Raw genomic sequence first — 21,192 nt, 5'->3', positions numbered from 1 at the left:
GATTAGACGGGTTCACCGTTTCAACCGGGGAGCGCAGAGAAAAAAAGGGATATGCTCATTAACCTTTCTGAAATGGCTCATGAGCAGAGTCTTTATTGATGACCTGGGTTATGAAGTCACAATGATTTCTCTGGAAAGCTGAAATGAAAGGTTAAACGATTCGCATTAATAGCTCCGTGGTCGATTATCAACAGCGCTCAAACTTCAGCACTGCAAGAAAAGCAAAGATAAGGAAAAGAGAAAGGGAGCAGAGGACGGTCGTGAAACGCTTTTGTGTTTCTGCAAATAAAAACTGTTCATTCCAAAGAAGGTGTGGTCTTAGCTGAAAATATTTCAAGTTCCATTAATCTAAAATCTGTTTGGGATGCAGCATATACTGTATCTCTCAAATTTCGGCCCCTCGTATGTTTGAGTTTTGGGGGGGCCACACAACCATTACACTGTTCACCTCATCAATTTATTATTGCTTTTGCGTGCATGCTGATATTTTTTCTATGCAGTGTTTTTTTTTCTTCTCACTTTTCACTTTCTCCATTTAATATTTCATATTTAATTTGTCATTTACCTACAAATCATATTCTCACTCATTAGTTCTTGACTTATTCAATTATTATTTTTTTACTGATATATTCACTCATATAAAAATGAGGGTTTTTTTAATCATTTATTTTTCTTAGTCATATTTTATTGTTGTATGATAATCCTTATTTATTTCAAATATTTCTTTATGAATAAAGATATTTGTTATTCTATACCTATAATTTCATATATATTTTCACATTGTTTCATTTTATTTCCTAGAGGAAATAAATTGAAGGTCAAATGAAAGTCATTCCAGGTTTTAGGCGCTCCTGCTGTGGAACTCAACCAGAAGTAACGTCAGTACTCCTGCTGGGGGGGTGGTCACGGGCAGGTGATGGAGGTCCAGGCGAGAGCCGTCAAATCAAATCACTTCTGATGTGTGGCATTATGCAGCCTTAATGGAGATTAAAAGCTCTTAGTGTCAGCAGCTCGGCCTTACTTCAGTTCTTTATGCCTGACCAACAAAAACACTAAAAGCCTCCAACTTCAGCTCCACATCAAGGCTTCACTGTAAAAAAAGGTTTTTTTTCCTCTATTAAAGCCAAAAAAACTACATTCGTAACATCATGAAGTACATCTGTCTCTTGACTTGGATATTCAATTTGGTATCAACGTGGAACAGAACAAATTTTATATATATATATATATATATATATATATATATATAGAGGTAAGATCTAATAATGCTGGACGATATCCATCGGATCAACTGGCAGGGCTGCCTCACTTATGTGTGAATGTTCTGCTTGAAACTTCGCTCATTTAAATTATTTACTGTTTGATAAAATCAAGCTTTCTTGTCAGCAACTTCATGCGATGTCTTCATCATGGCTGAACTCCTGTGGGGCATCAACAGTTTGATTTAGATCCAGATTATCATCATGAAGCAACTCATTAATTATTTTCAGTTATCCTAGAACTTTCACTGGCGTTAACCAACACTCAGCTTCAACACAGTCATCCACTACCTCCACTTGATATTACTTAGCGGAATGGTTTTTACTCATGAAAACAGTCATAGTAACAATATGTGGTGTGAAACCTGAGTATATTAATGACATGTTGACTAAAAGGGGATATGTTGTATTTTTATTCTAGGAACAGTGGATATTTCAGTGGTGCATTGCTGCCCTCTACTGTTTATTATAAAAGATCATCACGATGAAGAAGAACAAATACACTTGAATAATCCCCATGGGGAAATTATGATTTCTATAAAACTATATAACTGCGTATATAACTATATATTCAAAAAATATGTATTACTCATTTGTAATTAAACAATTGCTTGACAGTCCCCCAAGCTGGGCTTTTAGTTCACCTTTAAATTGTCGAGTTAAATCATGAACAAAGCGTCACTGATCAGGTAACAAGACCAGTCCTCCACACTGATGTTTATCACACCTCGCCTCAAAGCGGTGATGTGTTGTAATTGTCAGTCCACCAGATATCTCCACAACCGTTGCAGATAGAAAGATGAAACAGAAAGCACATTACTCAGGCAGCACAGGGGATGAAAATGAGAGGATGACCTTGACCTTGAGAAAACTAGTTCAAGGTCAGATTTCAACTTTTGTACACTGGATAAAGATAGACAAAGGGAGGAGGCCAGTGTGAGTAGGACCATATGTCAAAGCTAGTGCTTTGATCTATGAAAGTAGGTCAGGGTAAAAGTTTGAATTCAGGGGTGTCGCAGGATGTTTGCAGTCTGTGACTGCACTAGTTTTCTGTCTGTCTGAGCTCAGAGTCTCAGCTGTCAGTCAGTTTAGGATGTAGCTGCGTGTGATGATGAGAGCGTTCAAACCCCAGACTGATGCAGAGACTAATTAGAATGATTAATGAGGGAACAATGGGGAGCCCTGCAACTTCCTGTGGGGTCCAGTTTTATTTTTCCGAATGAGACAAGAGTGAAATAAAAATCCAAGCAGTTAAAAGAGTTTCGTACTTCATGTAGACGGGTTGTGTAAAAGTTTAATTCTAGGTGTAGTAGGAATTTCATGCAGGTTCTTTTGACTACAAATCATGTAGGATCTGGTCTGTTGGAAGTGTTGCTTGTCAATGCCAGTTTACATAACAGGTTTTTGATATTTATTTATGTTCAGTATCAGGAATATTAATTAATCAGGATATTGTTTATTTGTGATTCTATTCTCTTATACACATTATCTCATTATCTCTGGATCTAATGTGGGGGGTGTTGAATACTGAACTTAGGCAGGCGACAGTAGGACTATTGAGATATGTTGTATTGCTAAAGCTAGAATAACTTTAAGTTATTTTTATACATCTGACATCTGATAAATTAGACCAACATCCAGACAAACTTCCAATAAACTCAACAATCTGCATTTTTTTTCATATCTTATTCAAATTGACAAATATGTATTATATTAAATAAAAGATTTCCTACAAAACATTTTGTACTGTTGAACCCTCAGCTTATTTCAAATAGTTTCCATTCATTCTAATAAAAAATAATGACTGAATTTCTTTGAATATATATTTTTTAATTCAAAATACTCTTCATTGTCTTCCACATTGTTCATTTTTAGTCTGTTTGTTCCGGGTTGACTGGTTGATCTGCCGATTAAACATGCATTTGTAAATTAATGACAAATAACATAACCACTGTTTAGATTCAGTGAATGCAGTGGAAATCTATCAGGTTTTTCTTCTCTTCTCCATACGATTAAAGCCTGCAACACTAGCAGAACTCTTAATACAGGTAGTCCTCAAGATACAAACATCCCGCCTGCGAGCATTCATAGATACAACCAACTATCCTGATAAAACATCATTAATAAAACAATCGCTAAAGCTGTATCAGATCCTGTGAGCTGAAGGAAAAGCAGACATGATGAAAATCCTTCTCATCTGTCTGGGAATACATTAATTATCCAAATGCAGGTGAGTGTGCTGCCTAGATAGCTAGAGAGCTATTTACAACAGACTGTCTCACCAAGATAACACCAGAGCCAGTTCCCATAAAATCACTTCCCAGGATAAACAATCAAGTCAAAACTCCACAGACCTCTGAAATCTGCAGGATATTTGTTCTTTATTTCCGTGAAAGTGATTTTTCAGGTAATGAGCAAAAGAAAACACTGAAACTTCCTTAACCGGAGAAAATAAATCAACTTAAAACCCACATTAATCTTGATCCGATCTTCAAGCTTCAGCTTCCAGCTTGATGATTAATTATTAATGTGGTGATTCATTTTGTTGTTGTCTAACCCAGTGCTGAGGAGAGGCGTTTTATCCATGTGTAGCAAACATGAATAATACAGACTATAAGAGTCTGTGTTTGATATGCTTGAACTATTGTTTTCTAAAGTTTACTGCTCTCTTCTTATCTTGATTCTGTTTAAAACTGAACTTTAAAAATCCGAACATCCCATGCACAGTGAGCAAAGTTAAGTTAAAGTTAAACCGAAGTGTTATATATATATATATATATATATATATATATATATATATATCCACTAATTTCCCTGCAGAGATTAGAATAAGTATATAAAATAAAAAATAATTTTATTTATTTTTATTTTTTTTTAATTTATATATAATCTCAATGCCATCAAATATGTTTTGTCTTAAAGGCACATGAAGGAAGCAATCACATCCATTTCATGAATTATTAGTAATGTAAATGTTTTTATTTACTTAACGGAAGAAAAGTTAATTCATTTAAGACATTTATTCATTTTTAAATATATTTACATTATTTAATAAATTTTTTATTATTTACTATTTACTACTAAAGGCTGCATATACGTAGATCAGGAACAACACTTTTCAAATGTAGATCAATTATGCTTTATAATTCCATTTTCCTAAATGCAAATTTACATTTAAGAATTTTCTTCTTTTTGCTGCAGAAAGGGTCAACAACACATTCTTAAAATTGTTCTGGAGATTCCACTTTACAGCCTGTCTAGAGTTATTGGACATAAGTTATTAGTATTATTGCTTTGGGCTGAAGGTCTGGAGTCAGTTTGGTGGTTGAGATGTGACGTCATCACAGCTGTCAGTCATTTTGTTTCTCAGTCAGAGTTAACAGAGAACACGTTTGCTCACACATGTATGTTGAGCCGGACTGACTCCACATTCCTGTGTGGCGTCACGTCAGGGGAAACTTTGGCGGATGACGGGCAGACAGGCTGATGCTGTGCCTTCAGAGAATCATCGCACCGCGTCTTCACGCCATCTAATCGCAGACTCTCCTCCGCTTCTCCTGAGATCGACTGGCTCCTCCATGATGGAAACGTTTCCATCTGGTCCCCATGGAGACACGAACAGCTGTGCGGCGTCTGTGCCGTCTGTGATCCTGTCACACGCAGTGGAGGCAAAATCAAAAGCACAAGCTTTTTGTGACATTTGGTGGTTCAAGTGAGCAGACAAGACTTAGGCTTAGGCGCAACTCGTCCCCGACTCTCATGAGTAACCATCAGGGATCGGCTCCAGCAGAACCCGTGACCTCTGACTTGGATGCGGATTAGAAATCTTCAGGGATTATGGATGGCTCCACTAGTGATGAAACTAAGAATCACAACTCAGTCAAAGTTTAGTGCGTGGATCATATCCCATTATATTTTTATAATAATGCAGGTCAACTAAAAATGGACTGCAGCCTGCAGTTGTCCCATGTGCTGTATATTTGGACACCCCCAGGCCAGACCATCAGTGCATGGAGTGGATAGGGTCTAAAAGCATTGTGAGAGGCAGGTGGCAGGTTTGATAGCACAACATACTGTAGATGCAAATGAACAAATACAGCAAAATACGATGTAAAGTGTTAATCACTAGGTCATGTTGGATCAGTGTGTTAAAGACGGTCACCTGGAGCAAAATCACTCTTTGGTTTAGAAAGCTTTGTCCACAGACGACGACATTTTATTTACTGGACCAACAAAACATCCCCTGCAGAAAGAAAACCCACAGATCCTGACGCGGTCGCAGATTCTCTGCTGACGGAGAAACAGCAGAGGATTTAAAAGTTCTACAAAACATATGATGGGAACCTCAAACCACAAGAAGAACCTCAGTGACATACACAAAATCCTTTTCAGTGGATACTAACTATCCAACTAGGTTTTAAACTAACTAGTAACTGAGTAACTAATTTAACTAAGTATGTTTTGGACCAACTCCCTACGTTTTGAACTAACTAGATATTGAACTAACTAGGTTTTACACTAACTAGGTTTTCAGTTAACTAGTTTTTGAACCGAGTAACAAGGTTCTTAAACTAGTTTTTTAACTCAGTAACTAATTTAACTAACCCAGTATTTGTTCAACAAAGTTCTAAAATAACTAGATTTTGAACTAACTGGGTTTTAAACTAACTGACTTACTAATTAACTGACTAACTAACTATCCCACTAGCTTTTGAACAAATTAGGTTTTAAATTAACTAGGTTTCGAACTAACAAGGTTTTCAATTAACTAGTTTTTGAACCGAGTAACTAATTTAACTAACCCAGTAGTTTTCCAACAAAATTCTAAACTAATACGTTTTAAACTAACTCGTTTTTGAACTAACTCACTCACTCACTCACTCACTAGCTTTTGAACAAATTAGGTTTTAAACTAAGTAGGTTTTGAATTATTATTGAACATTATTTAAGTGTATTTGTTATTATTTCTTTATTGCTCATGTTTACACTGTTTATGTTTACACTGTTTATGTTTACACTGTTTATGTTTACACTGTTTATGTCTGTACTTTTACACCAACCCTACTTTATGTGCCTTCAATTGCCCCTTGGGGACAAATAAATACTTGAACAGAAATACAGTAAAGAAGAATCAATAACAACTACCTTAGACAGTAATCAGATGATAAACTACAGAACTCTGTGAGATACGTAACATATAATGTACATAATATATCCTGTATGGTAAGAATGTCAGGAGATGTGAGTTTCTAAACGAGTATTTAGTTTGTTAAATTTAATTTAAATCAAGGTTTGACTCACACAAACTAAAAACAGAAGTACTGTAAATCAATACAATAACGACATCCACACGTTTACATTAACATTTGTTTATCGCGGTAAAAGCATGAACATAAAATGTTTTTCTTTTTGCTGACGTATTTTATCATACCGTTACATAGCATATGATCTATCATGATGGGAAACACTTATGCCCACTGAGTTGAGTGTTGGCACACACACACTCACACACACACAAATACTGAAAACCCTCGGCTTCTGTCAATAGAAGTGCTGTAGAAATGTATTTGTAAGGATTTATTCAAAACCCTGGTGAAAACCTGATAAGAGGGTGTTCCTCCCTCGGCAGCACCGACTACACTCAGGTGTCGCTGTGGCAAAATATTTGTTCACTTTTCTTTGAAAATTTGTTTTATTTCTGCCGTGTTGGAAGGTTTTCAAGGATGAGCTTTCTGTCATGACACATTTCAATTTGATTTAAAGTCTGGACTTTGACAATACCACTTGGAGACATTCACTTTTTAAATTTTTTTTAAAAATCATTTCATTGTTCTGTTGTATAACCCAAGTGTACTTGAACCTGGGATGACTTTCTCACACAGGGCCAGGCAGGTTTGGTAATTTTAAATAAATTTAAACAATTTATTTTGTATGCAATCAGGACATCAATGCTCTAATATTTGTTTACGTGTAAGTGTGACAAATATGCAGAAAAAAGAAGATATCATGAACGGGCAAATTCTTTTTTTCACAACACTGTAACACAACTACATCCAAAAGGCCAATTACCTGTAACATCAGTTCAAATTAAATGAATGGGGAAAGAGACATCAGTCTATGTGCTCAAGTTTCTGAAAGCCTCACACAATCAGACTGGTAGAATGAATAAAGTGTCTAGTTTGGAAAGGATCCTTGAACATAATGTTTTACACAAGCAGATGTCCTGAATAAAGAGAAAAAACGGTTTCAGGTATTAAAATGAGTCAAAAACAAAATCTGAGTTTGTTCTACCAGTTGATTGATATTTGATCCTGTTCTTAAATATATACCCTGTAGATCTCTGATACAGATGCAACGGTTATACCATTGATCCCATAATATAGCAATGGTTGACATTCAGTTAACGTTAAGTAGTGAATTCATTGTATAAATGCTGTTTTTTCTTAAACAAAATTTGCAGTCCCTAACAAAAGTCTAAGTTGTAGGAAGAACAAATAACTTGACTTGTAGTTGATCAACTTAAATCAGAAATGGCTTATAGTATATGAAAGCCAAGAGCCTCTATGTTATGTTTATTACACCACAATATAGTCTTAATGTAATCTTGCACCATTCACTGAGTTTTATCATAATCAGAGCTGAAAAGTTAAATTTGGTCAAATTAAAGTCTTTTCATGCCTTTAAATAATTCAACCAATCACAGATCAGAGCTTCACTGTAGTTGATCCAATCGAGCAACAACATGTCAAGTTATCATTTGTTGTTGCTACAACTCAGATTAGAAGATTAAAATAATTGTCAGGGACTGAAAAAATAAAACAAATATAAAGATTACTAATTAAACACAGTACAAGAAACCAGCTTTAATACTAATAAAATCAGACACGAGGTCCTGGCGCTGTCCTCCCCGCTCAGGCTGCTGCGCCTGCAATTTCCCTTTCATTGTCCAGCAAAAATAGGTTCCTGACGACAAAACAGAGAGTTTTTGGGGGGGACTGCCGAAGTGTTTCAAGAGCCTGCAGGCCATGCGATGATTAAGCCATGGTGTAGCCGTAGGTCCCACAATGCAGCGCTACCAGCAGTCTGTCCCTCAGGACCTCCTGGCTCGGATACTCTGGAATTTTCAGCATGTTGATACTGTAGGAAAAAAACAAAACATGATCAACCAATTGAAACACTTTTATAGTGTATAGTACAATTACTTAGTCACAGGAGGAGTGCGAGACCTTTCCAAACAAAGGTTATCATAGCACCTGTTAGACTTTGGACCAGGACAGTAACACCATTTCATTCTCAGACTGAATGTGGAAATGGGAGTGAGGCACAGTCCAATAAACATTCTTTCCTTACAAATTATAGGGGAGCAACTCTGGGAATACTGGGACAGGTCTTGTGGTTTTGTGTGAATAAGTAACATCACTGTAAAATAAAGTGTCAGGAAGACCACATAAGGGGACGGCACAACTCAATGTAATGTAAAATAAATGTAACTACTCCTTAATGTTAAATAACTCTAAAATTATTACTTATTCAAGTTACAAACATTACAGTTAGACAGAAAATATATATGTGTTTGTTTCTCTGTTCTAACATAAATCCTTTTAATTTGTCAGGTTATTAAACCCACAGAACTCCATCAATCAAGGATCAAACTATAAATCAATAAAGAAAAATAACATCAGACACAGTTTGGACGTTAACTTTGTTCACGTTTTTGTCAAAGTTAAAATGAGCTTAATTACTGCATTGTGGGAAATGTAGTTTCTGGTGAAAGCACACTTTTGTCCTATTTATTTTTAGACACTCTGACCTTTAATGCTCTCGCTGACCACATAAAATGATGTGGAGGGCCACATTTGGCCCCCGAGCCTTGAGTTTGATACATGTAATCTCGAGCATTACGCTCTCAACATACAGACCTACTGGTGGCTCCTAGAATCTACAAAAACAGTGGATAGGGCCTTTAGCTACCAAGCCCCCCTGTTGTGGAACCAGCTCCCTACCTCAGTTTGGGAGGCAGACACCATCTCATTATTTAAGACTAGATTAAAACATTTCTTTTTCAGAAAACTTACAGTTAATTTACAATTAAGCCATTATTAAGCTCTTTATAACTAAAACTTGATTGATTGACTGATTGAAGGTGGAAAAAAAACTATTTCTGTATTACACTTTTTTACATTTTTATGAGATGGCCCATTTGTGGACGATCAGGAGAATGTGTGAGTAAAATTTAAAATGATCCTTTTAACAAAAACCAATAATGAACTAAAGTTAATAATGTTACTAGTTATTGGCATGGTCTAGGTCGTAATATCTTTATCAGAAGTGTTTACCTTTGCACTAACTTTTCGAATAATTCTAAATTTTGTGTTTTTCCCATTGGAAGAAAAACAGGGTTTCTCCATAAAAACATAAATAATAATAAAAAAAAATATATGATAAACTTTATATCTATGGATGGATCTGAAGTAATGGAAAATATCTGAAGCGTTGAAAGAAAAAAATATTTCTGCATTATTTTTTTTACACTTTTATGAGATGGCCCATTTGTGGACAATCAGTAAATGTGTGTAGCCATTTTAAGGGGTCCCCAAGAGTTAATAATCTACTGAAATACTACAGCCTAAGATCCACCGACATGGTTATTTCCATGTGTTATTCCAGGTTTCATGTTTATAATAATTCTAGCTCACAGGACTCATGCATCATGCTTTGAGGCTTGAGACTTACAACAAAGACCAACATCATAGACAAATACTTCAGGTTTAATTAGAATTAAATCAATACAAAGAGTATTACCAGGTACTAGAGGTAGGCAGTAGATTGGAGACGTATGGCACAGCGGCAACAGTGAACTTCTGTAAACCGCTTCCACCCATTAGGTAGGCAAACCCCCCATGGGGAACCCTGGAACTGATCAGAGATGGACGTCTTTATACAGCAAACATTCACACACTTTTATGTGAAGAAACCAGCGGACAAACCTTCCAGTGACAAACTGGAGCAGGAGAACACGTTCCTCCTGAGTCAAACTCTTCACCACATCCCAGAACCACTGCAAAAACATTCAGAATTGCATGTACATGTTTTACTTTTACACTTTAAAGGCACATTCAAATGTTTTTTGTTATATGGGAAGTTGTAGGATTTCTTTTACTCCTTTCAGACCAATCCGTAAATAAAAGTAAGATAATGTTTGGTCAAACTAACCACAAAAACTTAACATCTCGAGAAATGCTAATGACTGAGGTAAAACATTAGAGTTCACTTGAGCACCAGAAGAACTCACCTGGATGACAGGCTCCTGCGGGTCGTAGCCACTGGTGTACTCTGTGTTCTTGCACCAATCCTGTACGTCGATCTCTGGCATGCCTGACAGAAGCAGCTCCTGTTCACACATGACACTGATCACATGACCTCTTCACACTCCCGTTGTGCTGTTAAAAAGGGCTTAAAAATCATGTGATAAGATCATCAGCTTGAGTGAGGACACATGCAGGAGATGGAGGGAGGGGCACTAAGGTGACCCCAGCCACTCCACTGCATCCACACTCATCAAATTCTACATCAGACGCAGGTGGGGGACACCGACTTTAAGGGGCAATGGGAGAGAGGGGGAGGGGAAACAAGAGGGAACACGAGTCGGACGGGGGTCGGTAGAGGATGACTGACCAGTTCATACTCGTCAAAAAGCTGGATGAGTGACGCCGGGATGAAGGTGTGGAATCCCTGCAGGAAGGCGTTGATTTGGGGCTGGATGGCTCGCGTCATCCTCAGCTCCGTCACCAGCTGGACGTACTCGGCCTGAGGGGGGGGCATAGAGCTTAAAGTCCTCCACACAACAGGCACACACCAGGTCATTCACTCATCTCTTGCTAGACTGTATGTTGGGAGACAGTGCCCCCTGCAGGAACCCTCCAATACTGCACTTTCTGATGAGTCCTCATTCCATCAATGAGTGAGACACAGGAGACCAAATACGGATGAATATCGTCATTGACGCCTCATTCAGCCGCTGTACCAGAGGATGTCGTAACAAAAACACCACATGACTAAACTTTTCATATTTATGTTAGTAAAAATATTTTGAAAATCATCATTTTTCTACAACTTTACAAGCATGTGATCATTTATGTTGGTCTATCACATAAAATCCCATTAGAACACATTTACACCTTTTACTTGTGACGAGACTAAATGTGGAGACCTTCAAGGGTTATCAATACTTCCTCAGTTCACATTTTCAAAGGGAACCAGGGATAATTTTGTTAGTGCTGTATATCACCTCCTCTTGCAGCAGTTTCAAATTTTTGCAAATTAGACAAGCCTTTTGAGCAAGTATAGTATAAATACATTTCTATGAGTAAACACCTGTAAATTTTAAAATGTGTAAAAAATATTATTTATGTTTAAAGACTGGAAATTTTTTTAAAATGTCCTGTCTTTCGGTGTACAATTACTTCTTAACACAATTAAAGCATGATCAAGTTTTTTGGAATCGAAAACCTCAGGGGAAGCTAGCTATAATAATAATAATAATAATAATAATAATAATAATAATAATAATAATAATAATAATATACTGGGTTGGTCTCTATTTTTTATACAATTTGTATGAAACTAACTTTTTGAAAAATTGACACGTTACCATAAGATAAAAATTAAAAAAAACATTAAAAATATGTAAAAATTTGGCCACAATGCTGCTATAACTCCCACAAACACACTAAATATGACATCACACTGACACTGGGTGACCCCATCTCTTGTTGTTACCTTGTTGTCCTGGGTTACCAGGATGCTGGTCCCCCCAGGTTTGAGTGGTACTTCTTCCATCGCCCCGAACACGTCAGTCTCCACAGAGAAGGTGAGTTCCAGACCCAAATCACTGATGTCGTTGTCCAGGATCCACTGGAGGTTCTTGGCGTACTCTGGATCGATGGAGGACACATCCTGATAATTCACAGGGATCCCTGAAAAAACAAACACATCAACACATCATAGTGTGGACAGACTGAGCGCTGGATCCAGGAAATTATCTCACATGGCCAGATACAAACAGAATTATAAATGTGTGTTTATAGCTACATTCTTAGAGTTGGAAACGACTCTGAATGATGGGATGGGTGATAAAAATTAGTTAGAGGAAGATTTTCTTGACCCGTTTTTAAATTTTGTGTATTTCCAAACAAAAAAAGGATGTGATGTGAGACCAATGCGATCAGTAATGGGCTGACTAATGCATTGTGGGTGTTAAACCACTGTTTTTAGTGAAATTACATCAAATAAATGTAATTACACACGACCAGTCGCCTCACTGGCCTGACACTATCTTCACATGTTATTAATCCCAGAGGAAATTGCACAATTTTTGTGCAATTTCTAACTGAAATTGTGCAATTTCCTCCGGGATTAATAAAGTATATATCTGTCTATCTATGTATGTATCAGCCCACTCTCTTACCCAGTATGTGTTTGTAGAAGGATCGGGTGAAGTAGATGTTGACCAGCTGTCGGTGGTACAGAGCGAGGCCGAGGATTTGACCAGCGAAGCGGAAGTAGTTCAGATGGTCTGGGTTCACTGAGGAGTTACTGTTGGGTTGGAAGGTGGTTCCTGTAGAGAAACACACACACACACACACACACACACACTGTCATCCTGCAGGATCACCGCTTCACACCTGAATGCTATCAGAGGAAACGTTCTGAACCATCAGCTGACTGCGTGAACAGAGCGTAGTCCGGGTTGATGATCTCGTTGGACAGGATGTCGAACCATTCCCGGACCACACCCTGGCCCTGAAACAGACAGGAAACAGGAGCATCAGGTGACGGCTGAAACATCAGCCACTACTGACGACTGTTTCACATCCATCCAAGAAACTCGCCATGCCCTCCTCGCCATGGAAACGAACGGCAATGCCCTGTTTCAGCTTCTCGTTGGTGGACTTGGACACCATCTCACAGCTGCTCCTGAAGATGGAATCTGTGACAGATAAAGAAAAAAGTAACGTTGTTACTCACTTTATTCTGCTTAATGAAACGTTAAATAAAGAAACGCTACACAACCGGTACCTCTGTGGATGAGCAGGATGTCGTTGTCGTTGACCGGGCGATGGACCATGTCTGTGTCTGGCTGGTTGGCCAGCAGATGCTCGTAGAACCACTCACAGCGATCCTTGAAGGGCTGAGGAAAGGACACGAGTTAAAGTCTGAAAGTAAAACATGGATCTACTCCCAAGTGGCCATAATGCTCGGGTAACAGCGCTTGTGGTGCAGCACAAATATGAACTGTGAAGTATGAGTGAACGGTGATTTAAATTTGTGAAACTGCATGAATGGAACTGAAGACAAATGTTATTTCTGTGGTTTTAAGACTGAAACGATGCAGAAGTGAAGAGGGGAGATCAGCAGTCCCTCTGAGATCAGCAGTATCAGCATTTTATGAAAGAATTTTAGTGATCACTTTGTTTTCGATAATTTATGTGGAAAAATACTCTTAGTTTGTATATAGGAATATGGAATTATGTAATTACAGGAATATACACACACACCATACACACACTTACCTGCCCCTTAATGATATCCATGAATCGGGACATCAACTCGGGACACTCCAAGAGGAAGTGAAAATGATTAAAGATGATCTTTGGGTTCCTGAAAAGAGAAACCAGAGTGAAGTCAGACCAGAGACCAAAGTGGAAAGAAGATCAATACTGGTTGTCCAAATACTGTGTTTCACGGATGCGGTGTAGTCGAGGATCACACGGACTCACCGGGTAACAAAACACTTGAGAACCTCGTCGTGCTTGCAGACAAACTCGATGAAGCGAGGGGATGTGATTCTGTAAAAAGAGAAAAAGGAGGGGGAGAGTGAGAAAAATGGAGGTCAGAAGGGAAAGAAAAGGTCAAAATCAGCAACAGCTTCTGTAGATCCAGCAGAGTGTCTTTTCTTGGTGGTGACGAAGGGCCGCAGGTGTTTTCGCACGAGCCAGAGCGGCTGTAATCTTTAATCTGAGCTATTCTCCTGTGTCTGTGAATTTGTTGGAATAGCCTCACGTTTTTACGAACGTAACTGAAGACAAATAAACCCAGAGAAGGTCGATGAGGGTCACAGTGGGATCAATTACATCAAAACAAAGATACCAAGAAGGACCAGCGGCGGCCCTCACTAAAGGACTTCACATTTTTGAATTGAGAAATGTTATCGTTTTTAATAAAGATGTCCCATTTATAGTGTTTTCTGTACTATAAGGCGCACCTTCAATGAATGGTATATTTTCAAACTTTTTTCATATATAAGGCTTTTAGGTGCAACTTATAGTGTGGAAATACTTTGCAGTACTTCAAACTTTACACCAGAATCCTGTCTGTTTTTAACGCTGTGATGTCACTAAATGAAAAAAACAATTGATTCCAACATTCAATAAGGATGAGATTCAAATAAATAAACCTACATCTGATCGGCTTTAGAGGTACAGCATAAAACAGAAGAAATCAGAAGTGCATCAAACACTTTTTCACATCAGCCAGTGTTCTCTTATATATCATCTGTATGAGAACTGATGTTTGCACACTGACCCTTGTGGCATCTGACAGGAGCAGCACATATAGAACGCCTGGATCACGGCGCTGAGGCGACTGGCTGTCATGGAGATAACGTCCTCCCCGTTGGGGCACACCTCAGTTTCCATGACGATCTGAGGGTCCAGCAGCGGGGTCAGCTTCGTCGTGGATCCGGAGCGGTCGGCCTCCCGCTGCTTCAGGAGCAGAGAGGCTATCTCGCTGCTGGAGGAGCTGGAGGACGACGGGTCGCTCCCGTTCCTGCCCAGTTCGGTGGAGATGAGCACCAGCCACTCGTCCAGAGAGTGCCACAGCAGCTCCAGTGGCTGCAGAGAGACAGGCAGCATGTGAGAGGGGCACTGGATGAAAGAGACACAAATGGAGTGATCAGAGGGCGGAAGGGTGGGGCAGTAAGTAGCAGCGATGCTGATGTTCACGGCGTGTCCTGGGAAGAGGACGGTTCTTCATTCATTGCATGTATATTGTGGTTTCCTCCCACCAAAAAAAAATACATACATACTTTTTGGAACACGGCATACATTTCACAAAGTTTTTTACAAAAGAGTATTAACAAAAATTGTTTAGATTTCTAAAAAAAAAAATTCTTTACATATAAAAATTTGATAATAATAATAAATAATAATAAAAAATTGTTGTAAATATGAAACAAATCTTAAAATGCTGTGCAATGTGCTCGACAAAATAGTCATTCTAGTGGTCACAAAGACATGCCAACGGTATCAGGATGCTCCACCTGACATTTTTTTTGTTTTGTTTCTTTTAAAACAAAAATCAAAATCCAATAAGAAAAAATAAATAAATGCTTGAACAGGTTGTTTAGGATTTAAAAAAAAGAAAAAAAAGAATTCATTTTAAAAAGATAAAACTTGCTGCAAAAAAAAAATTAAAAAATTCAAAAATATGCACTTCATCCACTGAAAAAACTATTCAGAGGCTTTATTTGTCATTTAATCACGTGCAAATTCAATATTTATTTATGTACTCATGCAAATTTCAATTTTTAATTTCTCAACACTTTGTAATCTGAATTATACAGTCATTCATGTTTGCAGGGTTTGTTTTGTCGTCTCTATGAGACCCCAGAATGCTTTGCAGCTTCCACACACCTTAAAGACCTGGCTTCGCGGTGTCTTGTTCCCGTTGTAGCCCATGTCGTTGCCATAGTTAGGTGATGACGGCCCGATGCAGAACACATGGCAGAAAATCCGCACGATCCTCAGCAAACTCTTCATCTGAGCCTCGTAGCTGCTGGACAGGCTGAGAAACGGAGGGAACAATAACCGTGTTGACTAAAACGGAACAGACTGACACGTGTGACACGGACTGTCTCACCCGTACAAACACACGTATGATCCAGACTGACACGTGTGACACGGACTGTCTCACCAGTACAAACACCTAGGATCCTACCTGAGGAGCTTGTGTCCGTTGGTGGTCGCCACTTCAGCCAGACTTGTCAGGATCCGTTGGTAATGACTGTCGCTCTGCTGAGACACATGCTCCAGAACCTGCCTGAGCTACACACACACACACACACACACACACACACACACACACATACAATCAACATTTCCCACAGGACTGGTAGGAACGACGTAGAAGCACACTATTCATACCATGCTCTCTTTTAAATCATCGTTCTGCGTCATCTGGATGAGGGTCTGGAACAGTCTGCCGTGATGCTGGATGAGAATCTCACACGTTTCTCCGTATCCACCCTGGATGGCCCACAAAGGAATAACTCATCACACTCTGTTCACATCAGGCCCAGGACACCCGACTGATCCTCTGAGACGATTACGATTAAATTAGGCCTCATCGTTATTCAGATGTGATGAACGGTTACCTGGACGCAGAGATCCAGAGGAGTGATTCCATTCTTGTCAGCGAGATATTTGGCACCTCTGGAGAGCAGGATCTGTGCTGTGTCTCTTTGGCCGTGGCTGCAGAACGAACGGTTTCAATGCAATTAAAGGCTGGTGCCATATTATGGGTTGTTTTAGTGCTATTTCTGAAAACCGAGAGGACACTTTTACGACTGTGGTGAGAAATCAAACCACCTGCAGGCAAAGTAAAGAGGTGTCGCTCCAGAGACGTTCGGCCGGTTGATGTCAGCTCCACTGTCCAGAAGACACAACACCGTCTGACACAAAAACAGGGGGGACATTTCACGGCTCTATCGGTTCAAAATAAAAAATAATAGACGACTCTGTGACCTGAAAAATGATGGATTTTGACATCTACATTAGAATCACATCACCGTTACATTAGTATCAGAATAAAGTGAGGAAATCTGTGCATATATTAAGTAGGTGTACCCAATCAGCAGCGAGCCTGCATCACTATGATGCTGTGACGCGGTGTTTGGAGACCGGCCAATTCAGATGAAGTGTGTGATTTTTATTTTTTTTTGGAGGTGGGAGGAAGCCGCAGAACCCGGAGAGAATAAACTTAATATATGCAATTTAAATTACGTTTCCGCAATTTTAATTACAAAGTTACTTTCAAGTTTGCTCACAGTCTTATGTCCATTCTGACAGGCTACATGCAGCGCCGTCTGCCCCATGGCGTCCTCCACATCCACATTGGACACATGCTGGACCAGATCATGGAGGAGTTCCGTCCGCCCGTTCACGGCCAACCAGTGGATCTGCAGCACAGAGATGGACTTAAACAGAGGCTGTGCAGATAAGACGGCAATGATTTTCAGATGTACTCACAGCCGTCAGTCCCTCGTTGTTACAGATGTTGACATCGGCGTTATACTCCAGTAGTCTGCCCATACACTTCTTCTGTCTGAGAGAACAGGAAGCAGCAGCATCAGCACCGTTGCCCACAGCTGAACATAAAACTGTTTGCACAAGTTTATTATAAAATCATCCTCAGTGGTAAAATGTGCACATTTTTAAAATATTCAAAATATTTAAATACTCATTTTAAAAACATTTATTTTGGAAAAGAAAAATAATACAAACCTCATCTAAGTGAGAAAATAACACAATGAGGAAAAATAATTAACTAAAGTCAGGGGTGAGACTATTTAAGAATTTAAAAAAACACATAATATTACTATTTAATATTAGGTTTGATCCTATGATATCAATCATACTGCTTTGAATACTGAGCATCAAGATAAAACACGAAGCATCAGAAACATTTATGTACTACTGTACTTAGATATTATATTTATTATTATTATTTTTACTTATATTAAATAAATTAAATAAACTCACTGGTGAAAATGCTTCAAGATTTAACTTAAAACTGAACACATTCTCATGTTTTTGCACATGAGAATGTGCTCAGTTTTCAGTTTGAAGTTAAATATATTATACCCGTTCCTAGCAGCGAGGTGCAGCGGGGTACAGCCTGAGATGTCCTGGTAGTTGGGGTTGGCTCCTCTCTTCAGCAGCAGAACCAGACACTCCACAGAACCACAACTGGGTAGAGAAATCAGAAACAACCGAGTCAGACGTGGAAATGGACTTTATCCATTCAAACATTCAGACAAGAGTCGACAGGGACCACCTGCTCTTTAGGAGCCGTAACAATTCACACCATCACTCACACACCGGTGGAACAGACACCGGTACCAAGGAAACTTCGACATGTCCACTATGAGGCTGGAGAATCGAACCAACAACCATTCGACAAGCAGATAGCTGCTCTACCACTGAGCCCCAACCAGAACAAATGATTTAAAAGCTAACTAATACTGTGGCTTACTAGCTCATATGTATATCTATATTTTAACATTTTTAAAATGTCACTATTAAAAAGGTGGCTCTTACGTCTTAACTTTATAAAGTAAAAATATTTTAATAAATTCAGGGAAGTGCTAATTAAAACAAACAGACGTGTCACTAGTCTTTTAGACTGTACTTTATTACCTTCATGTTTTCAAGGGACACCTAAGAAAACCAGGCATCAAATATTTATAGCAGGAAAGAAATTTGCTGCAATGCTGATGTGGGGGTAACCTGAATATTGTATTTGTATAAATGTCTGTGATAATTATCTTAACCATTGCATAACTTATCTACTGATTGTTAGACCAATAATTTCCACTTTTCTTTGTCACTCTGTTTCGTTAATCAAGTCAAACAGTGTGGGGCTCTAGGAAACAACGTTTGGGGTTAAAGTAGGAGCTGCGGTAGGGAAACAGACCAGGAGAGATGGGACAGGTGTAATTCAAAGGTGTGTTTACTCACAAATAAGAAAAGTATCTTACTTGGCAGCGATGTGCAGCAGACTCCTCTTCACCCGTCCAAATGCGTAGTTCACATCGAACTTGGAGTTCAGGAGTAATTCTGACACGGACCTTTAGAGACATTATAGAGCAAATAAAATAAAATAATAAATAAATAAATAAAAGTTGATATTTGTGGACATCATTCCAAATAAAATAAAAATACATATATATAAATAAATTATATATATATATATTGCTCACAAAAACACAAAAAGATTCAGAGAACATGAATTAAAATCCAATTACATTTTTCTGTTTCAACGTTTGAAACGTTGTTTTGCTTTTCTGGCATGTCAATAATTTACTGCTTTTGACTCGATGTAAACAGCATCACATCTATTGGGGGAAACAGGGTTGTAACAAACACAGACTGTGTTAACCCTCTTGTCTTTTGACGCTCACCTGTGCTGGTCGGCCATCACCATCGGCATCAGTGTGTAAACTGCAGTCTCATTATCTGAGGAGGGACGGAAGAGGAAGAACAGATGTAACATTCTCAAAGAGAATGTGTCCTATCATGTTCTCTACAGGACATGATAGGACATCATCTGGAGGGAAAGTCAACACTTTGACTGTTTGTTGATTGGTTTGGTGTTAAAATGAAGGCTTTGGTTTTATGTTAAAGTAATTCATATACAGTACACGGTTTTCCATTTATAAAAAAAAAGGGAAAATACTAAACTTTTCCATGGTATTCTATTCTTTTTGAGAACATAACCAACTGTATATACACACACAAGTCAAAGGAAGGACAACAGTGTCAAACTTTACAAACCAAAGGGGGGGATATATATATATATATATATATATATATATATATATATATATATATATATATATATATATAATTTTTATTTTATTTTATTTATTTTTTTGTTACAACATATCCAGTAACTTTTCTCACAAATGAAATGCCATTGTTACTGAGGACAGAAAAGTACTATAGCCACAGCAGTATGTTGTAAAGGGAAAAGTTCCCAACAAAGTTAGTATTTTTGGACATCATCCCAAATAAAAATAAATAAATAACAAAAAACATAAAAGTTGATATTTTTGGACATTATACCAAATAAAATATAAATAAAAATATAAATAAATTTTTAAAAATTAAAAAAAATTTAAAAAGTTGATATTTTTGGATATCAGACCAAATAAAATAAAATGTAAATACATACATAAAAGTTGATATTTTTGGACATCACCTCAAATAAAATAAAATAATAAATAAATAAAAGTGGATGTTTGTGGACATCATCCCACATAAAATAAAACCAAAATATTATAAATAAGTAAGTAAATAAATAAAAAAATTTAAAAAGTTGACATTTTTTGGACATCATCCCACATGTTTGCATCACGTCAGACTCTGGGATCGGGACTTTTATTTTTTTTATGGTGTCCTCATTTGATCTCCTGTCAACACAAACCCAAGAGAGACGGAGAATGCGGAAGTGTGTGTGACTAAATACATATTAATGAGCTCGTGAGAAAAATACCGATACAGACAATACTTCGTTGTTTTTGTCTCAAAGACTTGACGTGTTTCAAACACGTTGACAAAAGTAACTGGACTCGTTTTAAAGCAGCACTTTGTCCGTTAGCCTGTCCGCATGCAGTCAGAGCTCATAACGCGCTTATAACCATGTACACGACATTGTAGCTGCTCGTGGGGCCCCCCAGCCACGGTGGAAGACACCTGAGACACGTGACCTGGTTGTTTACACCGCTCGTGCTGCTCGTGAAAAATGTTTACAGCCCGTCGCCGTTACCTTCCGGGAGCTCGACGGTCCTCGCCCGGCGGAGGGAGCGGGTCAGCCGGCTGAGCTGCACGTTGAGCTGCTCCATCGCCCGTTCCATCATAGGTGAAGGCTCCGCGGGCAAACCGAGGGAAACAGCCTCACCCGTGGGCGTAAGTGTTCCCGGTGGGGGGGGTGCTGCTCCTGGACGAAGCCCATAAACACGGGAGGGGGGCGGAGAGGGCGGCTTCCCTTCCACACTGATTTACCGCACACACATTGTTTCCACCTCCACTGCCCGACTCAGCCTCCGTTACTTCCTGTTATGATGACGTAGAACGCTATGCACTGTGGGTAA

The 21,192-nt window shown here is 38.5% G+C and overlaps 1 protein-coding gene across 2 annotated transcripts; it reads right to left on the bottom strand.

Annotated features, from left to right (window-relative positions):
• Positions 1-6,299: 6,299 nt before the first annotated feature.
• On the bottom strand, positions 6,300-21,147 carry hace1 (HECT domain and ankyrin repeat containing E3 ubiquitin protein ligase 1). 2 transcript variants are annotated; one of them, XM_068333330.1, is made up of 24 exons: positions 20,868-21,147; positions 19,501-19,555; positions 19,078-19,167; positions 18,182-18,286; positions 17,567-17,642; positions 17,365-17,496; positions 16,907-16,989; positions 16,693-16,789; positions 16,463-16,564; positions 16,257-16,363; positions 15,953-16,103; positions 14,844-15,184; positions 14,039-14,107; positions 13,832-13,919; positions 13,338-13,449; positions 13,151-13,248; positions 12,974-13,061; positions 12,727-12,876; positions 12,039-12,235; positions 10,935-11,066; positions 10,552-10,650; positions 10,247-10,317; positions 10,062-10,175; positions 6,300-8,396 (listed from the first exon to the last, which is right to left on the bottom strand). In XM_068333330.1, exons 1-24 carry the CDS (start codon positions 20,956-20,958, stop codon positions 8,294-8,296), a joined length of 2,751 nt encoding a protein of 916 aa, XP_068189431.1. In that variant the 5' UTR covers positions 20,959-21,147; the 3' UTR covers positions 6,300-8,293. The 2 variants fall into 2 exon arrangements, with proteins under 2 accessions (XP_068189431.1, XP_068189432.1); XM_068333331.1 differs by having other exon boundaries at positions 14,844-15,151.
• Between the last annotated feature and the right edge of the window lie 45 nt (positions 21,148-21,192).

This window comes from Antennarius striatus, chromosome 14 (assembly GCF_040054535.1).
Source record: "Antennarius striatus isolate MH-2024 chromosome 14, ASM4005453v1, whole genome shotgun sequence".
In the NCBI taxonomy this organism is placed as follows: domain Eukaryota; kingdom Metazoa; phylum Chordata; class Actinopteri; order Lophiiformes; family Antennariidae; genus Antennarius; species Antennarius striatus.
Note: the sequence above shows the minus strand (reverse complement) of the source record. Positions and strands in the feature narration are given on the sequence as shown.